General features: G+C 49.2%; 1 protein-coding gene across 2 annotated transcripts in view; it reads left to right on the forward strand.

Annotated features, from left to right (window-relative positions):
• Positions 1–2,718: 2,718 nt before the first annotated feature.
• The window catches only part of SLC6A5 (solute carrier family 6 member 5), a 54,642-nt gene continuing 39,046 nt past the window's right edge, over positions 2,719–18,314 (forward strand). The window contains exons 1-6 of one of the 2 annotated variants that reach the window (XM_017858395.1): positions 2,719–2,994; positions 4,356–4,892; positions 7,497–7,635; positions 10,215–10,346; positions 10,687–10,860; positions 18,145–18,286. In XM_017858395.1, the coding sequence (XP_017713884.1) occupies positions 2,992–2,994; positions 4,356–4,892; positions 7,497–7,635; positions 10,215–10,346; positions 10,687–10,860; positions 18,145–18,286 (1,127 nt within the window). In that variant the 5' untranslated portion in view covers positions 2,719–2,991. The remainder of the gene's footprint in view (positions 2,995–4,355; positions 4,893–7,496; positions 7,636–10,214; positions 10,347–10,686; positions 10,861–18,144; positions 18,287–18,314) is intronic. The other variant, XM_017858403.1, reaches the window with a different exon arrangement.

Raw genomic sequence — 18,314 nt, forward strand, 5'->3', positions numbered from 1 at the left:
GGATGCGGATTTACGGCCTCCTTGGCTGCGGCGCGCTGGGCCAGATTATCACTACAAACAGGCGTCCGCGGAGGGCGGGGACGGAGGCCCGCGTCTAGAGGAGGTGCGGCTGGTCTTTTTTTTTTTTTTTTTTTTTTTTTTTTTTTTTTAATACTGCGGTTCCATCCTCTGCGCTTCGTAGGCGCTGACACACACCCATACGCACGACCTGCTGCCCCAGGGCCTGGCTTCCTACCTCAGCACGCTCTCTCCCGCCCCTGAACCCCAACCTTCAAGCCGGGCTGGTGCTCGCCCCTCCGCCCCGCGTTGGCCTCATAGCGACACCTCCAGGCCTCTCCGCTCCAGACCCTCCCTCTGTTCTTCACGCAGCCCCTCCCTTCTAGGATTTTGCGGCTGAAAGTGGGGGGAGGCCGGGAGCTCTAATAGCACTTCTGCCAAACCCCGTAGCAGTTCCTGCGCGTCACCCGCCTCTGCAGAGCCTGACGCGCGGCAGGCCCCACGCAGGAACCCAAGTGTTCACCGGGCCGGGGAGGGCCAGCGGGCGAAACGTCAGGCCTGGGGGCCAAACGGCGGCGCTGGGCGTCACTCAGGCCCAGGGCCGCAGCTGGAGGAAGTGAGAAGGCCGGCAGGATTCCGCCGCCTCTGCGCAGTTCTCCCCCTTCTTCCCGGGGCAGCCAAGTCTGTGCGCCCTGGAACGTCCGGGCACCGCGTGGACGCTCCATTCTCACCTGGCCCTTTGCTGGGGCTGCTCAAATGCAAATTGGGAAACTGGCCAGAACCTTCCAAAGTCGTGACTGTCCCTCGGGGAAGTCGGCCGGGGAACTGCAGAGGGAGGCCTACACCGATCTTTGGGCCCGCCTCTTGGTACCGCTCCGGCCGATCGCTCTCTGAGCCCAAGCCTGCCTGCCAGGCCTGCCTTCTACAGTTCTTGCATTCATTCGTCTTGAGCCCTCTCGGAAACTGGGGACTGTTTAGGCAGAAACACCCTTAGGTTCTCTTGGCCTCCCCCAAGATGCCAAGAGCCTGCGGGCTGCTTCTCAGCGCCAGCCGGAACTTGAGCAGGCACCCCTGCAGAATTCTCAGTCCCACCCACTCAGAAGACCCTCCTCCAGCCAGAGTCCACCACAGCCCACCCCACCTCACCCTCTTAACCCTAATTCCCGACCTCGCCCAAGAGCTGGCCCCAGGGAGAGCGCGACTGACCCCAGAGACAGCCCCGCGGGAGGTGGTTGGGATCTTCTCCAGGACTCAGAAACGACTTTCTGAGCCCCAATTTCCTTAGCTTTGCAATTGTGCAGTTTCTGAAAGGCAATTGCCAAATCTAACCGGGATAATTCATGGATAGCCCTTGCACAATGGTTGAGTATTGAGATCTCAATAGACGTTAGCTCAAAACTGCAATAAAAAGCGACCTGAAATTCTCAAGGCGTCTCAAAAGAAAGATCTCCTCCTCCTGCCCCCACCAAAGGCAATGCAGACCGTGTGTCCCCAGCCAGTTGCCCTTTAGAGGGGCTAGGCGGGAGAGCCAACCAGCAGAGGCATCCAAACACTCTCGGGCTCTCCAGAGGGGCAGGAGGGCGCCCCTCAGTGCCCCTGGCGCCCGCTGCAATCTGCCACTGCAGACTACGCCTGCGGCCGCCGCCGCCGCGGCAGTGTCCTCCCGCCGCGCGGGGACGGCCCAGCCGCTTGCGACGGCGCGCACCCTGAGGCAGTGGGCTGGGCTGTTGGCAGTAGGGAAAGGACAACGTGCTGTCTGTGGCTCCTCATCCCCGAGGCCAGGGGTTCCCCAAGCTAGACCGGCAAGTAAGGAGAGGAGGGAAGGATTTTGCTGATAATCCCCTTCTAGTCTCCAAACTACACCTTCTTTGTAAAGGCGTTTTCTCTTCTCCTGATTATAGCTGTTGCATTGTACCAACAAGAAAGTCCATCTTTTTATCGCCATCCCCAATCCCATCCCCGCCACAGTACTGTTGAATTTCCACTTCCTGGTACGGCTCCCCCCCCAACCCCCGCTCCCCCCATTGCTGGGCATCTCGATTTGGACGGTCTCTAAGGTCCCGCGCTGCCAAATCAGGCCTGGCTCTGGTAGGATTTTATTGAAAGGACTACAAAGAAAGAATGGGTTTTCCTTGACTTTGAAAGTGACCTAAGAACTAGGTCTGTGTTGGAAAATCTTCATTTTCATTTCTCTAAAACGTCTTCAGAAGAACTTAAAAATGCAATGAGAACGGCCAGTTATACTCAGAATTTTCTCCTGATTGTGTTAACAGAAATAGGAACGGAAATACTAGATCCCAAATTTTAAGCAAAAAACCCAGGATTCGTCCAAGACTGACTGTCCGAAAGGGTAGGGATGTGAGAATCTAAAGTCCACATACATGCTAGGTAGGTACACCTTGATAAATGCAGGACCCATGTCTGCTTCAGCCATCGCAGAGCTGTGGGGCTACGCGCAGACCCTCAGTCTCTTTCGGAGTAATATTTTCGGCATCCCTGAAGATTGGGGGAGAGAGCAATGGAATATAGTGAAAGGGAAAGAGAAGACAGTGGTTTAGCTCCCTCCCCCCACCTCTACATCTCGATCCACTCTGTTGGCGACTGCGCCTTGCCTTGGGTGCAGTGGGACGTGTCCCTCCCATGTTTCCCTCAATTAGGAGGAGGCAAACTTCTGTCTTCCCCTCCTGCCGGTTTCAGTTTAGTAATCAGACCCACATGAGTCACGCCAAACACGCAGCCCCCTCCCGCTGGAGCGACAACTGGCCAGCATACTCTAGGCTGTTGTCCCTTTAAAACTTGAATCCAAGGGGGTAATGATTTATCAAACTTGTATTATCAAGAAAATGTCAAACCAAGGGCACCTTGCTTTGCACTGACGCAAACCCGGCCTTTCCCAAGGAGATATAGAAAGCGCCTCTCCTGCTGGAGCCAAACCCAGTCTTGTCAATAGCAGGTTTCACCCTCCACCAGTTCAATCTGTTGCCTGTGTCAGACATGGTGAGTGAGTGCTTTTGTTCTTTCAAGAGGAAAGGGGGCTGAGGGGATAGGAAAAGCAGATTCGTTTTGGCTATTTCTTTTGGAGATGTCTGTGCATTGGGTGGGGGGAAAGGGGTCGACGAGGAGAACAATTCTCGAAGCCCTAGGTGTTTGTACTTGTGAGCGTCACCTGAGGTCGCAAAGAGGTTTCCTAGGCTGTAGAGCTGAGCTGTTGGCTGTGGCTCCTAAAGACCCGATCCCGGGTACTGTCCTCGGTGCTGAAAAGCCAGATGCCGGTACAGAGGCGAGTTGCTCTGGGTCCTAGAGGCTAATGAGACAAATGCTGGCTGAAGCCGAGGTATTCAGATTTGTGCAAATTGAGGAGTTCTATTTTGCGTGCTTGTGAAAGGGGGTTAGACGAGAAGAGTGCAGTGGAGGTGAAGATAATAGGATTATTACAGTGTAATAATAATTATTGGTGCTAATGTTTAGGAAGCCCTGAAAGATAACTCGAGGGGAGAAAGTGGCTAGGAAAACCACCGCTGGCAGTTCTTTTCATTTGAAAGTGAATTGGGAAAAGAGAATAAAATTAGTCATGGGTTTTGGTACCCAAGCCAGCGTAGGGTTGTGAAGGGTATTAGACGCCTGTGAATAGTTACGCAAAAACAAACAAACAAACAAAAGAACAAAAAAACTTTGGATATTCTTTTACGTGTCTGGGAATCTGGAAGTGAATACAAGTTGTGTAAGATAACAAACCTAATTACTACTCTGTGTCTTAAATTTATTATCGTTGTAGGATTTTTTGTGGTTATTTTGATCGTGATTCTTAACCTTTCTTTGCTACCTGGCGGGAGGAGGCGGGTTGTGGAGCGCTGGGACTCCACCAATTTGGCCTCAAGCGCTCGCAGGTGCCAGGGCATCAGCTTTGTGGCCACAGCTTGTCTATGGGGGAAAAAGGCAATGTGCATTGTTGAATGACAAAGGAAATGGGGCGGAAAATTAAAGAATCTTTCTACAATGGTGATGGGGATGCGGGCACCCACAGCTGTGATGTGAAATCCAAAGAGGGAGGGTAGCTCATGACTCTAGGGCTATTTTCACTCCCCCTTTACCCTTACAAAATTACATTTCTGCCTCTTTTCTTAGTTCATCCTCCACTAGGGAGGAAATATTAGCTTCTTTGTCATCTGGTTATCGATGAAGCGGGCAAATTGAGAAATACTGATTGCAGTCTTTCTTAACAGAAAAAATTCAGATTCCAATTTGCTTCCCCAGATATTGTATCTGGACCTGAGTTGCGAACGTCTCCATATGTAGATACAGGTATTTTAAAAGCTGTTGTGACTTTGTTTTGCACGAACTTGACATTGTGTTTGCAGGATTGCAGTGCTCCCAAGGAAATGAATAAACAGCCAGCCAACAGCCCGGAGGCGGCGGCGGCGCAGGGCCACCCGGATGGCCCATGCGCTCCCAGGACGAGCCCGGAGCAGGAGCTTCCCGCGGCTGCCGCCCCGCCGCCGCCACATGTGCCCAGGTCCGCTTCCACCGGCGCCCAGACTTTCCAGTCAGCGGACGCGCGAGCCTGCGAGGCTGAGCCGCCAGGAGTGGGGTCTTGCAAACTCAGTAGCCCGCGGGCGCAGGCGGCCTCGGCAGCTCTGCGGGACTTGAGAGAGGCACAAGGCGCGCAGGCCGTCCCCCCTCCTGGGAGCTCCGCGCGCGGCAACGCGCTGCACTGTAAGATCCATGCTCTGCGAGGCCCGGAGGGGGATGCGAACGTGAATGTGGGCAAGGGCACCCTGGAGCGGAACAATGCCCCTGCCGTGGGCTGGGTGAACATGAGCCAGAGCACCGTGGTGCTGGGCACGGATGGAATCACGTCCGTGCTCCCGGGCAGCGTGGCCACCGTTGCCACCCAGGTAAGCGGTTGCATTCGGCCCGCACAGTGTCCTGCTCTCCAGCTGCGCGAGAGAGGCCAGCCGGGCCGTGGCGGGTGCACGTGTGCTGATGGGGAAACCGGTTGGCAGTGCCAGGTGATGGATGCGGGAGGCGGCTTTGGGGCTTCGGAAGCTCGCACTGCGCTGGGGTCGGCAGTTCAGGGCGCGAGGGCTGCAGTGACCCTGCCAGAGGGGCCACGACCTGCCCCTTCCCAGCCTTGGCTGTAGTGGGAATCCAGGTCCGGATTCACGAAGCAGTTGAGGCAGATAGATCCCACCCTTTTATGCAGACAGACTCCCTCTCCTGCCAATGACTGTCTTTTCTTTTCAAAAATAATTTCTTAATTAAACAAAAAGAGGGAGAAAATTCAGAACAAAGCCAGGTGGTGGTGGCTGGGGGTGGAGGGGTAGGAGGATAACAGTTTAAGTTTTGTAGCCTTTACACTACCAGTAACGCTTATTACATGAGAACTCATTTAATGCGAGGTGGGTTTACCTGAGGCTACTGAAGCTTAAGCTTTGGGGCCTGTCCTTTGCCTGGGTCCTTCCAAAACCTGGTGTCTACTTTTGCCGAAATTTTCTATTTTTTTCCCTAAAGTAACCTCCCTCAATTGTATAAGCTTCGGGCTCCACTAATCTGAATCCCCTCTTGCATTTGATCCTTTACCACTTAATTAGAGGTGTGAAAAACCCACAGAGCAAATCCCAATCCTTGGGTTATGAATAAAGGCAACTTTCGCTGGTGGCCCGCTATCTCATATAGGCTTTTGTTCTCTTCCATTTCCCTCTGTCTCTCTCCTTCCTTCTCTGATCTCTTCTTTCTTCTGTCCTTTTTCATCCACTTCACCTCTTCCTTTCTCACTGCCTGCCTTTCTGCTATCTCCTGTCCTTTCCTGGCCTCAGGGACTAGGCATATATCCAGCAGTGGGGCCTGGACCAAAATTTATGCCTGTGTGAGGTTTAGGATTTATACAGCCCTTCTATCTTTAGTCACTCTAGTGTTTGCACGCACGCACACACACACACACTCACACTTATCCACAGGCCCACAAAGCAGGAGCTTGTGGTGTCAGAACTAGAAATAAACATAGAATTTCCCACTTGCCTTTCCTTTTGGGGTCCACATCTGGAGGGTTTCTCTATGTGTATTATCTGCCTCTGACAGCATGTATCCCACAGTGTGACCCCAGGTGGAGCAGAATATTTGTTTCACTTGTCTTGCTTAACCTCCGCACTGCGGCAGAAGGAGATGGAACTCCCACCCTTTGCAGCTCTGGAAGGATTGAAGGGTGGGATTAGGAGTGGAGGTGGTCTGTGTGTGGGAGGATGAGAGGGAGGATGTTAAAGATGTTTGGTTTCTGAAAGTACTTATTTTCAGCCCTGCCCATCTTTCTGATTGTGCCTTTCTGACACTCACCCTGGCTCTTTCTCCCTCCCCAAGACTTCTCCTGACAGCTGCTGCTGTGTCCTCCACAGCCTGTAGAAAAGTATGAGACCTAGCAAGTTACTACAATAGGAGGTGAAGGGTGACTGAGAAGGTGGAAACTGTGCGGTGGCCTGAGTCTCTGGAAAGCTTTGTGCAGTGTCTAGGTGTCCCAAAACATTTTCAGAGTTTATTTGGGGTGGTCTCCCCCCATTTTTCCTGAGTAGTAGTGAGGCATTCCATGACCAGGCACTGCCCCAAGAAAGCGTCTTAGTGTGAGCTTGAAGAAATGAGCCTCAAAGATTCATAGACTGCTGGAGCTGGCAAGGGCTTCAGGGGACAGTTATTTTAAGCCTCTTTTACAGATGAGACATGGAGGTTCAGAGAGAGCAAGAGGCTTGCCTGGGGTTGTCCAGCTGGTTAGTAGTAAAATTTAGACCAGAACTCAAGGTTGTAGATGGTTTGTGTCTTCCCATATCAACCTTTTTTGTTTGTTTGCTTTTCCTCTTGTTTCACCTGCAAATCTCCCTCCTGCCCATCTCCCTTGCATTAGTCTTGAAGGATGCCTTCTTAAATTAGTTGACCAGGCAGGTTCTGGTTTGGTCAAGAAAGTAAGGCAGGGGCTCCAGCTGGCTTCGGCATTGCAGCTCTCTTTCTGGTCTTGTCACACACTCTAAAGGAAGAAAGGGCTGAGGAGGGGGTGTGGTGAAGGCTTTTTTGTGGGAGAGGATTAATTAGGAACCTGCTTGCTGGGAACTCCAGGCATGATGCTTGCCAAATAAATTCTTGGTGAGGGTTTGGGGATGGAGGGACCTGCTTGCAATCACCTTACAGGTTCAAGGTTTGGGGAGAGCTGCTTGCTGGTATGCCCTGACTGTATGATCTGGGAAAGAGGGGGTTTTGGGTCTATTTAAGATGGATCTTCAGATCAGAATTGGGGACCTGCTTGCTGATTGACTCTCAGTGCAGGGTTGAGGGGTGAGGTCCTTGCTTGTAGATGCATCCTTTCTTTAGATTTGGGGTCCTGCTTGCCGATGCATCCTCAGTTGAAAAGTGGGAGCCTGCTTGCTGGGAAGGACCCCTAGCCCGGGGGGAGGGGTGGAAGGGGCCTGCTTGTGGACCTACTCGGGGCTCTTATCGACAATGTGCTTTTCCGCCCCCAGGAGGACGAGCAAGGGGATGAGAATAAGGCCCGAGGGAACTGGTCCAGCAAACTGGACTTCATCCTGTCCATGGTGGGGTACGCAGTGGGGCTGGGCAATGTCTGGAGGTTTCCCTACCTGGCCTTCCAGAACGGGGGAGGTATGGCTTTTCCGCTCTTTCCGCCTGCTGCGGGGCGGGGCGGGCACCTGAGGGTTGGGTGGGACAGGAGCCCTCAGGCAGGGTCGCAGGGCGGGGAGGCTCAGAGCAGCCTCCGCAGGCTCCAGCCCTACACCTCGTAGGCGTGAGTGCATAACCAGAGGGCGTTATGAACCATAATCGTTCGGCATTAGATCCCAGAGTCTCTTATCTAGAGAGGGGCACAGGGGAGGAGTGAGGCCCCACAAACCCCCACTGACCCAGTTTTGGGGCCTGGGTCCTGAACCACGTAAGCACGGGTGCTAGCGGTCAAGCGTTCAGAGAGCGGCGGCACTTCGGGCATCCAATAAGGTTACAGCCAGCAGCTGTACAGTCCTGGAGCCCTGATTCAGTGTTATATCCTGCCTTCCTAGGGGACTCCTTAGGCGAGCTAGGAGGTGAGGGGAAGGGGTGGGGATGTGCTGTCAAAACCTCTCAGAAATGCCCGCCACCTCCGCCTTCTTGTTCTGCTTCTTGAAGCAGAACATATTTTGATTTTAGTAAAATCGTACAGCGAAAACAGGTTTCTTTCATCTTCCCTAAATGGGAGGAAGGTGCTGGTTTTTAAGGAAAGCCGTTTCAGAAACGGGGAGGACACTAGTTAGGCTTGCATCGGCTGCTGGGCCACTGTGCTCCCTTGTACCTCTTCTGTACCCACCGAGGAGGGACCTGGCACATTCACGATCCCTCTGGCCCTCCCGACGTTTAGGTGCCGCGGGGCCGGCCGCTCTCTAGCAATAGGAATTTGAACCTAGAGCCCCCTCCTACATCTTCTCAACTGGACGGAAGGGACAAACAATGCATTCCTTCAGCCCATAGGTCAGGCAGTTTGAGGGTTTTTGTTCTTTTGTTTTGCCTCTTGGGTCCGCTTCAGGCGGAATTTGGTGCAGCGGAACTGACAGGTGCTGCATTACCGGACGGTTAAAGCGCAAAACATAGGCCACTACTCCCCTCCTCTCTAGTACCAAATTAGGACACTCTGACAAGTACTTACGAGAACCGCAGAGCATTTGCCATCTGGGGTGCCCTGAAAACAGACCAGGTACCGGCCACACGAATAGAGGCACCCAGATAGATTCCCGTTTGGTTTTCCACAGGGCGCCCTCAGGCCAGGATGCTACAACAAGGCTTCCAGTGAATAGAAGGGAAGTGGGTACTCAGGGTAGAGGATGGGGAGGGAGTTCCAGCAAAAGGAGGTTGGCCCGCGCAAGTGCCCGCGCTCTGCAAGCCCGGGATCTGCGAAGAGCAGCGGAGCAGATCTCGGCGCTCCAGAGGAGCCAGGCGCTGCGATGGGAGGCAGCCTGTTCCGCACTGCGGCTCGGGGCCCCGCAGCCCTCAGAGTGGGGTGGAGGGCTCGCCGCTCCTTTTCAGGAGCAGAGGAGGACTGCACAATCCCCGTCCTGAGAGGATAAAGCAGGACCCGGGTTTTACTCCCCAGCAGCCCGTGGCTGCTCCTGGGCCTTCCTGGCTTGGAAAGCCCCGGGCAGGAAAGGCCCTGCCATCAAACAGGAAGTGCGGAGGGGCGGGAGCATGAAGAGTAGACTAGAGAAAGATCAGTTTTCCCTCCGCTAAGGCCATTGTTCTGCTCTCGCGCATCTCCAGTACCCTGGCCCTTGACTCTGGCCCATGCAGCAGCACGTTCTGGTCAAAACCTTTTCAAAAATCACGACCATTCCCCAAGTCCCTCCCAAACAACCTCAAAGAATGTTGAAGGTAAAGAACCCCAGAGAAGTCTCAGCGACTCTGTGGAGGTCTGCCAGATACTATTGCCCTAGAGGGGGCATTTTGAGGAATAAAGAGATGAAGCGCAAACAACATTAGGGGCTCACAGGCTGAATAAGACACTTACATAAAAATTAACAAGTGATTGGTGCCTGGAGCAAGGTACTGTGGGAGGACACAGATGGGAGACTTCTTGGAAGAGGAAGCATTTGAGTTGACCTTGAAGGATGGAAGGAACTTCTCATATGGAGAAGGACGTTGAGAAGTGTGTGATGGGGATGGGGTTGGGTTTAGGAAGAAGGATGGGTATCCCCCAATGGCTTTCTGGCAGAGCCTGCCCAACCCTGGTTGGCAGAAGGTGTTCAGGTAACTTACTGTAGAGGAGGCCTCCTGGAGTTTAGCTTAGAAGCTTTTAGGTCCTGGGAGGGCTGAGGCTCCGATTTCACCAATCTGAATCCAGTAGTGAGTCAAAGGCATGGACTGGTTGAGCTCTGCAGGGGCTTAATTTTGGGAAATTGAAGTGCTATAATAAAAAAAGAAAAGAATAAAACCCCATCAGCACATATCCCTAGCCATCTGCCAGTGGAGAATTGAAATAAGGAGTGTATTTGCATGGGTACCCTTATACTTTTTGGAAGAGGGCTCTTAAATATCTGTGGGTGACTGTTGCTGAGACAGGACATCAAAGGGCTTATTCAGGAATGGAGCTAAATTGTCCTTTAGTTCTTTGAGAGGGAGCCCAGCCCCCAACCCGGAAGGTGAAGGAGGGCAGCAGCCTGCTTTTGCCTCCCAGGGCTCTCACTCCCCACTCTCTTTCCAAGGTGCTTTCCTCATCCCTTACCTGATGATGCTGGCTCTGGCTGGATTACCCATCTTCTTCTTGGAGGTGTCGCTGGGCCAGTTTGCCAGCCAGGGGCCGGTGTCTGTGTGGAAGGCCATCCCAGCTCTACAAGGTGAGTCCAGCCTGCCTCCCAGCCTCCTCAGGCCCTTTCTGACTCTGTCCCCTCTGGCACCATGCATCCCCAGGGAGGGAGACCTGCCTTTGTGTTTAATAGAACTAACTCTTGCCATCCTTTATTTTGTCCTTCTGAATAATGGCCCAAGATCACCTCTGGCATTGTTGAGTTCCCAGCAGAATGCCTTCATATCCCTGGTAGACATACAGTCCACTCTGCTATTAGTGCATCCATTCTGTACAAGAGAGCCCAGACCTAGGTCCCTACCCTATGCCCAACTCTAAGAATTCCATAGCATTTAAGAAGGAATGAACCCCTGGAATTTTTGCTTCTGCAGGCTGTGGCATCGCGATGCTGATCATCTCTGTCCTAATAGCCATATACTACAATGTGATTATTTGCTATACACTTTTCTACCTGTTTGCCTCCTTTGTGTCTGTACTACCCTGGGGCTCCTGCAACAACCCTTGGAATACACCAGAATGCAAAGATAAAACCAAACTTTTATTAGGTAAGTTTGGAAATATCTGCTTTAGGTGTATGTATTCTGAACTATCCATTTATTCAACAAAATAATTGAACATATATTATGCATACTAGGACCTATACTATGTTCTGGGAGCACAGAGATTACATCGAACTATCAAATATACTTAATTCTAACATTTAAGGAGTTCCTGGCCCAGAGGAGGGCGTAATCAAATTTTTGTTTGCTCACGAATAGCGGGAATCTTTGTTTAAAATGCAGGTTCACAGGCCCACAAGATAGTCTGATTTATAGATTTGATTGGGTTCAGAAAATTTGCATTTTAACAAGTCCTTGTAGAATCTTATTTTTTTGTTGTTGTTGTTGTTTTTTGTTTTGTTTTTGAGACGGAGTTTCACTCTGTCGCCCAGGCTGGAGTGCAGTGGCCGGATCTCAGCTCACTGCAAGCTCTGCCTCCCAGGTTTACGCCATTCTCCTGCCTCAGCCTCCCGAGTAGCTGGGACTACAGGTGCCCGCCACCTCGCCCGGCTAGTTTTTTGTATTTTTTAGTAGAGATGGGGTTTCACCGGGTTAGCCAGGATGGTCTCGATCTCCTGACCTCGTGATCCACCCGTCTCGGCCTCCCAAAGTGCTGGGATTACAGGCTTGAGCCACTGCGCCCGGCCCCTATTTTGTTTTATAGTGTTTCTTAGATTAGCAGCATTACCTGGATGGTGGTGAGAAGCCCCCCTCTAGCCTTTCTGAATAAGACTTGCATTTTAAGTAGGTTCCCAAGTGACTTATCTGCATGGTACAATTTGAAAAGTGATCGTCTAATTCCTAGAGTCCAGGAGAGCAATCCTGGGGCCAGACTTCATAAGATACTGCTCAGGGTGAATATGAGATTGAACCCTTAGACCACTCTGATAAAAATGTAGTGTCTAGAAGAGGGCAAGCTACTGGGGAGTCAGGGAGTATTCCTGGAAGATGTTTCAGATGTGAAATAGATTGGGACTTGAGGCCTTGGGGAAAAGTGTCAGCTTCTTGGGTCAAGGGCAAGAGAGTGAATATGAGGAGAAGTAGGGCAGCTATGTCAGGAAGTCTTTCTGGTCTATAGCTCTGTCACTGACTATGTATGTCTGGGTCAAGTAACTTCTCTCTGGATCTGTTTTCCTTCTCTGAAAAATAGAAATAAAAATGTTCTTCCACTACCTACCTTATGGTAGATTGTGGGGATTGCTGTAAGGATTGCTGTAAGCAAACCCCTTATGGGGATTGCTGTAAGGAGAAAAGAAACGAGGGGTGTGACACAGTTGTAGAAGTATACAACTCTACAAATGAAAGGTGCTAGTAGTAGTCACTTTGGAAGCTCTGGTCATTTTAAAGGGGACCTAGAAGCAAGTAGTTTCTTCTTTCCCCAGTAGATCTGTTAATTCTCCTCAGCTAGGTCTGTGCCAAGACCAGCTTTCTGTGATCTCTGTATGATTGGCTCTTAGTGTTGCCCTCCAAAACCAGCTTTTTTCATGATGGAAAGCACATTATTTAACCCTTCAAGTATATTAAGGGCAAAAAGATGAATTCTTCCCTCTCACAGACCCAGAGAGATGCCATTCTTTTCTGCATTTTCTGCCATGAACATGTGTTTATTTTATAGTCTCTCTCTCTCTCTCTGTGGTGTGTGTGTGTGTGTGTGTGTGTGTATTTAAAGCAGGCTGAGCATGTTGACTGGATCAGGCACATGGATGGAGGCCCAAGAGGCACAGAAGCCCCTGCTCCTGACTTCCAGTCTGGCTCACCATCACCTGGGAGACAGGAAAGGCAGAGCAAAGACATGACAGAGCTCAGCTCCTACTCAACTGGTACAAAACCATTAAAACTATCCTAGCTCTGAGCACAAGGAGACAATGCACATTTTTCACTCTGATTGTTTCCTGTGAGGATATGACCAGGCTGAGCAGATCCTATCTCATTCTTACTCAGTGTTTTAATTTTTTTTTTTTTTTTTGGTGGAAAGAAAAACAAGGTGTCAATCTGCACTCTTTCTCTGTGCAGCCCCTCCATCTGTAATTCTCTGTTATCAGCACATGAGTGTGTTCTGTTCCTCGGGCCAGGCTATCCCTTCCTTGCAAGGGTATTGGTCCTTTGGAATTCTGGGGTGACTTAGAAAAGGTGATAGTGGCCAGATTTGCAGAGCCCCACGCTCTGCTGGACAAATCAGGAGTCTAGACAACGGATATTCCCAGGCTGTTTCACAAATGGTCATATTGAGCAAGGCTTCCTTAAGAGATGGACAAACTCTTTCCCCCAGCATTTCCCACCAGTTGCCTTCCAGTTTCATCTTCTCTCTTGCAACCCCACAACTACCCACACCCTGTGACTGCTGGGCAAAAGAACTCATCCCAGGAGAAAGGGACTGAATGGCTAGCTATTGTGACCTTCATGTGCAGCGCGGAGCTGCCCCATGACCCTCTCAGTGCTGCAAGGGACACATTCCATGGAGATACCAGGCAACCATACCCACTCCCGCCCCAGAGGAAAGCCCTGGATCTGTGGGTGGGGAGAGGCAGCATTTGTTACATCTTTTTCTGATGCAGGTTGTAAGAGAGGCTGCCGTCTTTAGGGTGACTCAACTCTCCAAGTATCTGTAATGGAGAATGACTAATCTGTGCCTGTCAAGTGAGACCAGCGGCTTTATGTGAAAATAGGAGCTAGCTGGGTCATGTAAAATAGGAACAACATAAATACCATTTCTATTTCCGGAATGGCTTCATTTTCATTAGAAATTTAATTAAATGATTCCTTTTCTCCCTGGTCTTTCATGTGCTTTCATTTATTAATAATTGCCCGAGTAAAGACAATCCCATTCCACAGCTTCCAATTTAGCACGATCATTATCTCTGTTCTTTGTTCGGGGTTGCTGGGCCGCAGAGCTCTCTGATGAGATGGCCCCATCATTCCTTCGCCGGTGGACCCGAAGGCGCCGGGCACTGGGAAGTATGCTCCTGCCGCCCAGTGGTGGGAGGGGATATTGCAGGAGGCTTGAGGCTGCGGAGCGAGCGAGTAGGGATCCTGGGAGCCCTGCTGCATTGCTGCAGGAACGGTGACCTTGTGCTGCTGCGGCGGCAGTGATCTGCAGACATCCAGAGACGCTCTCTAGGGAGGCTGCCTGCGTGCTTCACAATTGCAACTTGGGAAGCAAGAGATTTGGTGTTTGCCCTCGTGTTAGTGATCGCTCCAGTCTTGGGTGGATGTAATTGTTTGGCAGGAGGGCGAGAAATAACTTACGTGCTTATTTACAGAACAGAGATATGGAGGGTTCTTTAACTGTCTTCATTCATGTCATCGCTGGGGGAAACAAAAGCTTTCCTGGTAAATATTTGATAATGATTAGGTGGGAATCTTCCTGAAACTGTTATTCGATTAGACTAAAGAAGATACTTTGAACAGGAAGATATTTTTAGGCCCTGAAGTGGAGATTCTCAATAAGGGGAGATTTTTGCAGGGGACATCTGGCAATGTTCAGAGACATTCTTGGTTGTTGCAGCTGGATGGGCTCCTGGCATTTAGTAGGTGGAGGCCAGGGATTCTGCTAAATATCCTGCAACGCACAGGACGGTCCCAGAGCCAATAATTATTAAAGCTGTCCTTGCAGGGTTAACAAGAATTCCAGACAGAAGTATTGTTATAATTAGCATTAATCAGGCTGTGCTTTGACTCACTTCCTTGAAACCAAAAGTTGAGTAACACTACATACATTTGCATCCCCGTTGTTCCTATAGATAAGATTTCTGAGGTTAGAATCATGAGGCTTTTGTTTAAGAATTGCTTAAGCAGATCCTGAATTCCAGCAAAACAGCTGATGCCAACCAATTTAAAGACTCCTACCAGCTTTAAGCAGTGGTTCATGCCTGTAATCCCAGCACTTTGGGAAGCCAAAGTGGATGTTTCACTTGAGGCCAGGAATTCGAGACCAGTCGGCAACATGGCAAAACCCTGTCTCTACTAAAAACACAAGAATTAGCTGGGAGTGTTGGCGCACACCTGTAATCCCAGCTACTGTGGAGGCTGAGACATGAGAATCACTTGATCCTTGGAGGTAGACGTTGCCGTGAGCAGACATCATGCCACTGCACTCCAGCCTGGGTGACAACGGTCTCAAAAACCAAAAAACAAACAAATGAAAAAAGGTTCCCACAGAGGAACTGAATCAGTGTGAGAATACATTTCTTCATCTCTCTGTTCCATGACTTCACCCGGCACTCTTCAATCTACTCCAAAACCCTAGGCCCAAACTCTTTGGGGAGATGGATTTGAGGTTTCCTCTTATCTCCTTGTTTAGTGGCTCTTGTGATTAAACCTCTTTCTCTGCTGCAACCCAGGAAACTCTATTTGTTTCCTGTGAGTATATGATCAGGCTGAGAGATCCTATCTCATTTTTAGCTAGTGCTTTATTTGTTTATTTTGGTGGAAAAAAAAAAAAAACCAAGGTGTCTATCCCCAGTCTTTCTTTGTGTAGCCCCTCCATCTGTCATTCTCTGTGTTACCAGCACATGAGTGTGTTCTGTTCCTGGGACCAGGCTATCCCTTGCAGGGTATTGGTCCTTTGAAATTCTGGGGTGACTTAGAAAAAGTCCTCTTCTCTTAATTAAACCTCTTTCTGTGCTGCAATGCAGTGTCTTGGTGGTGTATTGACTCACTGTGCCCATTGGGCAATGGACCTATTGAGGTTACTTTATCCGACCCCAAATGCCATTAGCCCAACTATTGAGAAACCTTGGTCTAAAGAACTGCTGAAAGGGAAAGGATTCTTATTATTGTTCCCATTTTTTACCCAACATTCTAAGAAACTCTGCAGTGTGTATGGGAAGTGGTAGGCAATTTATGGCAGGCAATTGGCCTTGTGGGAGATGATGTTGAAGACTAGAGATACTCTCTCCAGAAAAAGCTATGACAATGATGATTGAGTTATGGCTAAAATTTATTGAGTGCCAGCTGTGTGCCAGGCATCGTGAGAAGATTTGTCATTTGTGATCTCTCTTCATTTAGTCCTTACTGCAACCCTGAACAACAATGACCAGAAAATGGAGGCTTGGATAAATGGAACTCATTCAAGCTCTCTGTAGTAGTGGAACGCCTGAACTCACATTCTTGCCCACTTTGCTCTTCCACAGACAGCATAAATTGGGAATCAAGCCTGCTTCTTAAAATTATTTATTTATTTTAGAGAAAGGGTCTCATTCTGTTGCCCAGGCTGGAGTGCAGTGGTGCGATCACAGCTCACGGCAACCTTGAACTCCTGGGCTTAAGCAATCCTTCTCCCTCAGCCTCCTGGATAGTTAAGACTATAGATGTGCAGTACTGCACCTGGCTAATTTTTAAAATGTTTTGTACAGATAGAGGTCTCGTTATGTTGCCTAGGCTGGTCTTGAAGTCTTGGGCTCAAGCCATCCTCCTGCCTTGGCTTCCCAAAGTGCTGGGATTATAGGTGTGAGCCACCCTGCCTGGCCACTTTTTGTTATTGTTGCTCATGGTATTTAAAGACAATTTTAACACATTCAGTATTTTTAAATGGAGAGATTTCATGTAAGTTTATAGATTTTCTGCATCTTTTGCCACAACATCTGGAAAAGCTTGGCACTGATTGGCTGGAGTGCTCTCTGGTTGGCCACAGTCCCCACCTCTCTCTATTATTTTCCAATTTTATGCCTTCCTTATTTGAGTCATCATCCTGCCTTCTGTAGGTGTTTGAATTTATAATCCCTGCTCCCTGTTCACATTGGAGTGCCTAAGTCATTGACTCCAAAGAGAAACCTTGTTTACATCCTGGCTTGATGTATGACCTTGGCCAGCCACTGCATCCCTCTGTGCCCCAGTTTTCCTTATCTGTAACATAGAGATAATAACAGTACCTTCTCATAGGGGGTGGTGTGAGGCTTAAATTAGTCAATGCATGTAAAGTACTTAAAACAGTGCTGTAAACGTGGTAACTGCCATATGAGTGTAAGTTGTTGTTGTTATTGTTACTACGTGCTCCTTTGCAAAATAATGTCCTTTGGGATTAGTCCTGGTGGATTCTTTATTTAAGGTATTTGTCAGTTTATCTGTATTTTAAAATCTGTTAGAGAGGCATTGTAAAATGGTCAGAAAGACTTCAGAGTCTTCCTATTTAAAATGACAATAATAAGATATACCTCCTGGATTTTATGAGGATTTCATGAGATAATCATTAAAGTGTTCAACACAGAGCCTGACATACCAAGACTCACATGGTTAATTTCCTTTCTCCATCCCTGCCTAGATCAGGCCTTCTCAATCTTGGTACTACTGATGTTTTGGACTAAATAATTCTTTTTTTTTTTTTAAGAGACAGGGTCTTGCTTCATCACCCAGGCTGGGAATGCAGTGGTATGATCATGTCTCACTGCAGTGTTGCATTTCTGGGCTCAAGCAATCCTCCTGCCTCAGCTTCCCAAGTATTTAGGACTATGGGTGTGTGCCATCACGCCTGACTGAAGGACTGAATAATTTTTTGTTGTGGGGGGCTGTCCTGTGCACTGTAGGATATTTAGTATTAGCATCCCTGGCCTCTACTTATTAGATACCAGTAAGCACCAGGTCCCCAAGGTGTGACAACTAAAAATGTCTCCAGACTTGCCAAATGTTTCCTGGGGAGAAAACTCATCCCTAGTTGAGCACCACACTGTTAGGTCCTGTCCCAGGCTCCCCGGTAGATGGTGTGGTTGCTGCCTCTTCCTACCCACGTGAGAGTAGAAAGTACACAGCATGTGTATCCTAGAGTACTTACTGAATGTGGTGCCAGGCAGTGGGTCCAAGGTGAACTTCTTAGAAAGACTTCTGTAGCAGTACCCTTCAATAGGTCTGTTTATTTTCCAATTAAATTCGTTTCAGCAATTTATTTATTTTCTGCAGAGTCATAAGGATCTGGATTCAAATCCTGATTCTCTTCCTCATAAGCTGTGTGGCTTGAAAATGGAAGATTATAGTACCTCCTGCATAGGCACTTGTGAGGATTAAATGAGATAATGCACGCAAAATGCTTGCCCACCACATAGAGAGTGCTCTGTATATAAATGCCTTTGTCATCCATACGAGGTGCAGTTGTGGGGACTGGGGGCTCTGATGGAGAAAACATAATTCTTTGGTTCTTTTATTAATATATCTGGCTTTGCCCAGTTAATACTTTCCTGAAGTTACTCTCCAATATTTGGCAAATGTTTTTGGCATTTGTTTTTAAACTGCTGCAGAGAGACGCATCTCTGTTTTCCGTACAGATTTCACTGTGTTTCTATTCTGTCCTCTCCTAAACAGATTCCTGTGTTATCAGTGACCATCCCAAAATACAGATCAAGAACTCAACTTTCTGCATGACTGCCTATCCCAACTTGACAATGGTTAATTTCACCAGCCAGGCCAATAAGACATTTGTCAGTGGAAGTGAAGAGTATTTCAAGTAAGATGACTTTCTTTTTCTTTTTTTA

The sequence above is a fragment of the Rhinopithecus bieti genome, unplaced genomic scaffold, assembly GCF_001698545.2.
Source record: "Rhinopithecus bieti isolate Rb0 unplaced genomic scaffold, ASM169854v2 scaffold_2350, whole genome shotgun sequence".
NCBI classification, from domain to species: domain Eukaryota; kingdom Metazoa; phylum Chordata; class Mammalia; order Primates; family Cercopithecidae; genus Rhinopithecus; species Rhinopithecus bieti.